At 42.7% G+C, this 8,074-nt stretch overlaps 1 protein-coding gene across 1 annotated transcript; it reads right to left on the reverse strand.

The window, feature by feature from the left end:
• Window positions 1-5,782: 5,782 nt before the first annotated feature.
• On the reverse strand, window positions 5,783-6,673 carry LOC110924050. Its single transcript, XM_022168092.1, has one exon. It carries the CDS (start codon window positions 6,671-6,673, stop codon window positions 5,783-5,785), a length of 891 nt encoding a protein of 296 aa, XP_022023784.1.
• Window positions 6,674-8,074: the final 1,401 nt, after the last annotated feature.

Raw genomic sequence — 8,074 nt, forward strand, 5'->3', positions numbered from 1 at the left:
TATCCGTCATGTAAACATGTAAAAGTTTCAGCCATGCTAGTTCACGCAGTCCAAGTGATAGCCCAAGTATCCCAATGCGTTTACCACTTTCCCAAGTCTCAAGGAAAGCAAACTAGACTCCTCCTAACAATACCCCCGAGAATAATGGGGAGGTGCATTACTCCTATAGCGCTACTATTATTAAGGCGGAACTACACACAAGGATTAAACGTTCACATATCATAAAGTATCAAGAATCCAGAATCCAAAAAGTATCAAGTTTCACATTTACAGAGGATAGAGTATGATTCCAAACAAGTTTCAAGTATCAAGTTTATAGAATACATGTTGCATCCCAAAAGTGTTAAAACGAAAAGGGATCGAGTATACTCACAGTGGGTGCTAAGTATCGACACCTACTATTGGATTGAAGGGAGCGCTGAGATTAGCCTGATTATAGTTTAACAGATAAGCGTCGGACAGAAAAGAAGAGTCGTGCAAAGTGTCGGACCAGGTTCCTGATCGGATGGCCATCCGGACGGATGGTCATTCGGTCGGATGACCTGTTTAGTTTAGACGGACCACCATCCGATCGGATGGTCATCCGGACGGATGACCATTCGATCAAATGGTCATTCGATCAAGGGTGTGTGTTTACAAAATATTCAAACTTTTGAAGTTTTCGTTGTAGTATAAAAATTCAAGTCGTTTGATCGAAAGGTCACCCGTTCGGATGACCGTTCGGTCGGATGACTGTTTGGGTGGAAGTTTCATAGTTTAAAGTTTTGATTTAAAACGTTTAAGTATTAAAGTTTACTGAGATAACCCACCTGGTCCGATGGTCATTCGATCGGACGGTCGTCCGATCGGATGGTCGTTCGTCCTTTGTATTCTTGTTTCTTTGAAACGTTTATAAAATTTTCAAGTTCGAGTTTAACAAAAGTGACGTGGTAACGTATCAAGACAACTGGAACCCATCTAAAGTTCAGCTCGTCCGGTCAAAGGGGAATCACCCCGTTCAATCAGACGGTTGTTCTTGGTTGGGTTTCATGTCTGACCCGTAATCCGGTCATCTTCTCTGGTGGAAATCCGTTATCGAGCCGACTCCAGGCTAAGGAACAAGTCCTAAGCCTGTTTTGGATCCAGAATCCACCGTTTGGGTAAAAGTTTAAGAAAGTATGAATTTAACCGAAAACATCTGGATTTTTCAAAATTCATGGTAAAATACGTAGGAACCTCTTAGATCTAAGCTAAAGCTTGACGAAAATAACATCACACAGCCGATTGTACAACCGCCATGATGACGTCATCCTCAAGAGCTCGGATCCTAGTGATTTCATGATGAAAAGTGTGATTTTGATGAAGGATCATGTGAGGAAATGTATATAGATGAAAGTTGTACAAGAATCAATTGGAAAACTTACAAGAATCTCCGGAAAATGGAAGAAAAGTGCCTTAGAACGGAGTGTGCGTGCGTCTGGTCGGAGGAGCCTGTCACATCAGTGAAGAATGATGTGACAGCTCGTATTTATAGTGTCAGAGGTGAGAAAGGTGATGCTAGGAAGGTGGGTCAGATGGCCGTTCGGTCGAATGGCCCTCCGATCGGATGGTCATCCAATCGGATGTCCACTCGGACAGTCCAATCCTTTCAGCTACTTTTCCGTCTTTGGTTCATTTTGCGATTTAGGTTAAGCGTTGCGTTGCGTTGCGTTGTGTATTATTGTGTAGTATTATTTCATGACAAGATCATTTAATTAACACAAATGTTTCCAAGTTTCCAAGTTTACATAAGTGTCAAGTCTCTAGTTTCTCGTTTAACAAAGTCTCAAAGTTTCACGAGACTCAAGAGTCAAGAATCAAGTATCAAGAGTCAAGCATCAAGTCTCTAGTTTTAAGAATCAAGTATCTAGTATTAAGCATCAAGTATCAAGAATCAAGTATCAAGAATCAAGTATCAAGAATCAAGTATCAAGAATCTGGTATCAAGATTCACAAAGTTTCAAGTATCATACAAGTCAAGAATCACAAAGTTTCACATAATGTAAATTTTCACATAGGACAAGGACTAAACTTGTCAAAAGGTGAAAGTTTAGGGACGCAGGGTGTTACAGTCTCCCCTCCTTTAGGAGATTTCATCCCCGAAATCTAAGAGAAAGACTGCTCGAAGAGCTGCGGATACTTGGTCTTCATCTCATTCTCGAGTTCCCAAGTGAATTCAGCGCCACGCTTTCTTTCCCATCAAACCTTGACTATGGAAATTTTTCCGCGCCTCAATTGCTTGACACCTCGATCCATGATTTCGACCGGTTTCTCCACAAAGTGTAAAGCTTCATTTATTTGCAAGTCTTCAAGGGGAACTTGAAGTTCCTCGTCAGCGAAACATTTCCTGAGATTAGATACGTGGAACACCGGGTGTACGTTGTTTAGTTCTTATGACAGGTCAAGTCTGTATGCCATCTTGCCAATCCTTTCGAGTATCGTGAAAGGACCCACATAGCGAGGGGCGAGCTTTCCCTTCTTACCAAAGTGAACCACTCCTTTTCAGGGAGATACCTTGAGAAGAACCCGATCTCCGTCATCAAATTCCAGAGGCTTGCGCCTTTTATCTGCATAGCTCTTTTGTCTGCTCCTAGCCTTGATCAAGTTATCACAGATCTGAAGAATCTTATCTGTTATCTCTTGAATGATTTCAGGGCCAGTAAGTTGCTTGTCACCAACCTCATTCCAGCTGAGAGAAGATCGGCACTTGCGACCATATAAAGCTTCAAACGGAGCCATATGAATACTAGAATGATAGCTGTTGTTGTACGAGAACTCAATCAATGGTAAATGTACATCCCAGTTATCACCAAAGTTGATAACACAAGAAAGGAGCATGTCCTCTAGGGTTTGAATAGTGCGTTCGGTCTGTCCATCCGTTTGGGGATAAAAGGACGTACTAAGATTCATATGAGAACCCATAGCGGACTGAAAAGTTTGCCAAAGACGTGAAGTAAAACGACCATCACGGTTAGAGATTATGTCGAGAGGTATGCCACGGCGGCATATAATTTCATCGGTATAGATTCGAGCAAGTTTCTCCACTTTATAATCTTCGCGAATAGGAAGAAAGTGGGCTGATTTAGTCAGACGGTCAATGATCACCCAAATACTATCCTGACCAGTAGGTGTACGGGGCAGTTTAGTTATAAAGTCCATAGCAATGCTATCCCATTTCCAAACAGGGATTTCGGGTTGTTCCAAAAGGACCAAAGGACGTTGATGTTCAGCCTTTACCTTCGTGCAAGTAAGGCATTTAGAGACGTACGCAGCAATGTCCTTCTTCATACCAGGCCACCAATAAGTCATACGCAAGTCATGGTACATCTTATCATCACCTAGATGAATAGAGTATCGAGATTTGTGAGCCTCATTCATAATGAGTTCACAAAGATCGTCGCGATCTGGCACCCAGATGTGATTGAGATAGTATTGAAGTCCATCAGACTTAGTTTCGAGTTGATCAACAGTAGCACCTCGTATTTCAATAAATAGACTACCTTCATTAGCTGACGAATACTGAGCTTCACGAAACAAGTATGAAGATCACTAGAGATATGAAAGCAACAGATAGTATTAACATGAGCTTTACGACTAAGAGCATCGGCCACAACATTCGCCTTTCCAGGATGATAGCGAATTTCGCAGTCATAGTCGTTCAGCAATTCCAACCAACGTCTATGTCGCATGTTCAGTTCCTTTAGGTTAAAGATATGTTGTTGGCTTTTATGGTCAGTGAAAACCACACACTTAGTTCCATATAGGTAGTGTCACCAGATCTTTAACGCAAATACAACTACACCAAGCTCCAGATCGTGAGTAGTATAGTTTTTCTCATGTATTTTGAGTTGGCGGGAGGCATAAGTAATAACCTTGTCCCGCAGCATGAGCACGCAACCCAAGCCATGGTTCGAGGTATCGCAGTATACCACGAGATCGTCATTCCCGTCAGGGGGAGTAAGAACAGGAGCATTACATAGAAGATTCTTATGGGTCTGAAAAGATTCCTCTTGCTCAAGACCCCAAGTAAAAGGTTTCTCTTTCTGAGTCAACGAAGTGAGAGGAACGGCGATCTTGGAAAAATCCGAGATGAATCGACGGTAATAACCTGCCAATCCTAGGAAGGAACAAATCTCAGATGCAGATTTAGGCGTCCTCCAATTCTTCACAGCTTCGATTTTAGAAGGGTCAACATGAATCCCTTGTTTACTAATGACGTGCCCAAGAAATTGTACTTCATCAATCCAAAATTCACACTTAGAAAATTTAGCATATAAGCGTTCACCACGTAATAGTTCCAACACCAAGCTTAAATGACGTTCATGATCAGCTTTCGTTTTCGAATAAATAAGTATATCATCAATAAAGACTATCACAAAACGATCTAGATAAGGTTTACAAACACGGTTAATAAGATCCATGAACTCAGCAGGTGCGTTGGTCAAGCCGAAAGGCATAACCACGAACTCGTAGTGTCCATAACGATTGCGGAACACAGTTTTTAGCTATATCATCTTCAAGAACACGGAGCTAATGGTAACCAGATCGAAGGTCGATTTTTGAGAAACAGGACGCGCCTTGTAGTTGGTCAAATAGATCATCGATACGAGGGAGAGGATAACGATTCTTAACGGTAAGCTTATTAAGTTCACGGTAGTCGATACACATACGAAACGAACCATCTTTCTTCTTGCCGAACAATACAATAGCACCCCACGGGGAGGTACTTGGATGAATAAATCCTTTGTCGAGCAGTTCCTGTAGTTGACTAGATAGTTCTTGCATCTCGGAAGGTGTAAGTCGGTAAGGAGCCTTGGCGACAGGAGTCGCACCAGGTATTAGGTCAATACGAAAGTCGACGGACCTAGGAGGAGGAAGACAAGGAAGATCTTTAGGAAAAACGTCAGGGAAATCACACACTACTGGAACATCGCTTATGTTCTTTCCCTTGCCCTTTTGTTCCACTACGTGGGCCAAGAAGGAAAAGTTCTGTTTACGTAAGCACCTGTTCGCTTGTGTACATGACATCAACTTCAATCCTCTCGAAGGTCGGTCTCCATAGACGTGTAAAGTATCACCAGATGGGAGAGGTAAACGAACGAACTTCTCGTGACACGCGATCTCGGCATGATTCTTACGCAACCAATCACTGCCGATCATGACATCAAAACTACCCAATTGCATTGGTATAAGATCAAATACGTGGTCGTTAAGGGTCAAGGAATAACCACTGGGAATAGAATCAACTAGAATCGATTTACCATCGGCAATCTCAGCCAAAAACGACTTAGGTAGCTTAGAGCGTGCACAGTTTAACAGAGATTCAAATTCTACAGACACAAAGCTTCTATCAGCACCAGTATCAAATAGTATCGAAGCGTAAAGGTTATTGACGAGAAACGTACCATTAACGACGTCATTGTCATTACAAGCCTGATTAGCATTAATGTTGAACGCTCGTCCACGAGCGGCTGGTTGTTGCTCCTGGTTTAGCTGAGGACACTGATTACGAAGATGAGTAGTATCTCCGCACTTGTAGCATGCACGAACAGCGTTGACTGGCCTAGGATTTTGCGGAGGAGCTGGGGGAGATGGTAGAGCTGCCTGAGCTAGCGCTTGCTGAGCTTGGTTGGCTTGACGACAGTAGGAAGTCGTGTGACCATAGTGATTGCAGTTGGTACACATGCGATAAGCAGAGTTAACAAGATGATGAAAGTTGCAAATTGCACACTTAGGATGAGGCCCAGTGTACTGCTTTTTGTTCTCAGGAGTAGGAGGGTTTGGAATAGCAGCAGCAGGAGCAGGGGTTAACAGCAGGGTTTGCAGCAGGGACAATCGCATTGCACCCTGAACCCTGAGACTTTCTCTTCTTGTTTCTGCTACCACTTGGTTGCTGAGTAACTTGGTTCGCTGATTTGGAGGGAGCAGGAGTAACGAACTGTTTATCACGAACACAGTTGTTGTTTAGACTTGCAGCCAGACGATAAACCTCTTCAATAGTCTCTAGCTGAGCTGCTTCAATCGAATCACGCATCGCAGGAGGTAACCCATTGATGTACTTGGTTATCATGCGCTTCAGAGTAGAAACCAAGTGAGGAACGATTATGCTGAGTTGCTTGAAACAGGTAGTATAAGCCAGATTGCCATCACCAATCTGCTTGCGGTGCCAGAACTCTTCTTCAAGCTTTAGTTGTTCATGGGGAGGGCAGAATTCGAGCATCATCAATTCTCGCACCTCGGTCCATGGGAGAGCATAAGCTTCTTCGTTAGAGCGGATGTTCCTCTCATTCGACCACCACTCCAGAGCTCTGCCTTGAAACATTCCCGTTGCACTCCTAGTCTTCAAGTGTTCTGGGCACTCACTGTTAATGAAGGTAACCTCGATGCTGTCGAACCACTCTAGCATTGCGGTCACCCCATCACTGCCCGTGAAAGGCTTAGGGTTGCAAGAGACGAAGTGTTTGTAGCTGAACTTCGTAGGCTTTAGCTTCTCGCCCATAGATTCCACTGAGGAAGGAGGAGTGTTTGATCCTTGGATCTCAGAGATGATCTTTGGCATGATGCGAGCGATCTGATCGGCCATGAATGACATCATCTTTTTCTGAGAGTTCTCCCTGGATCTCTTGAGAGAGTCAGATAGCTTACGGGAAGACATCTAAAGATCCAAGAAAAGGATCATATAAGTCTAGGTCACAAAGTCTCACAGTATATTGTTTCACACACGATAGCTTAAAGACTCAAGTTTCGCATAGTTTCAAAACATACAACAAGTTTCTCATAGCTCAAGAGATTCAACAGCCGCAAACCCACGACTTTCGCATGGCACGTTGTACAAAAGTTCGGTGACATGTCAGAAACAATTATATATAGGAAGTACCAGCGGCGTATCCACCATGTTTCGGGCATATCACGTCCGTCTCGTATTCGGTGTCATGTTACGTGTCACGTTTTGCCAACCATAACAATACACTCCACCATTTTCACATACACGTAGATCAATCAAATAGTTTCACATAGTTTATTGTTCAACATCCTCACCACAATCCACAAAACAACGAATTCCACATGACACGTGTTACGAAAGTTTGGTGACATGATAGAAACACTTATATATAGTAAGTACCAGCGGCGTATCCACCATGCTTCGATCATGCCACGTCCGTCTTGTCGTCGGTGTCATGTTTCGCCAATCATAACATTAGACTCCATTACTTTCACATAGATCAATCAAGTAGTTTCAAAATTTTCCACCACGAGTCTGCAAAACCACAAATTTCACATAGCACATGGTACGAAAGTTCGGTAACATGTCAGAAACACTTATATATAGGAAGTACCATTGGCGTATCCACCATGTTTTGGACATGTCACGTCCGTCTCGTCTTCGGTGCTAGGCTACATATCATATTTTGCCACTCACAACAACACATACGCGTTAGAGTACACATAGATTTGAACAAGTAGTTTCACATAGCTTAGAATTCAACATTCTCATCACCGGCCTGCAAAACACTAGATTTCGCATGGCACGTGGTACGAAAGTTGGTAACATGTCAGAAACACTTATATATAGGAAGTACCAATGGCGTATCCACCATGTTTCGTCCATGTTACTTCTGTCTCGTCTTTCGGTGCCATGTTACATATAGTGTTTACTACCCACAATAGCACATAGATTAACCAAGTAGTTTCACATAGTATCACGTTCAATCAGGTTTCACATAGTTTGATCAAGACTCCACGTAGCTTACCAGTGTGAACAAAGCATCATAAATTTAGTTCGATCCTGAGCGATTATGATCATTGTTTTAGATTGTGGACATACGTGCAGTTCGTGTAAAAAGTCTCGAAATGCACGAAGAATTAAGTCTAAACCACATATAAAAATCGAGATAACATAAAAGATAGGCTCATAAAACATAGGATTGTTCCGGGTAGAGGAACATTGACTAACGAAAGCGAACTGAACCCCTTACGAATTGAGGCAACGTGTCTTGACTTATTTAGACAAATCCGTCATCGATGTTAGGCCTGCGATATTTGTCCTTTTGGTCAT

Source organism: Helianthus annuus, chromosome 11, assembly GCF_002127325.2.
Source record: "Helianthus annuus cultivar XRQ/B chromosome 11, HanXRQr2.0-SUNRISE, whole genome shotgun sequence".
Taxonomy (NCBI): domain Eukaryota; kingdom Viridiplantae; phylum Streptophyta; class Magnoliopsida; order Asterales; family Asteraceae; genus Helianthus; species Helianthus annuus.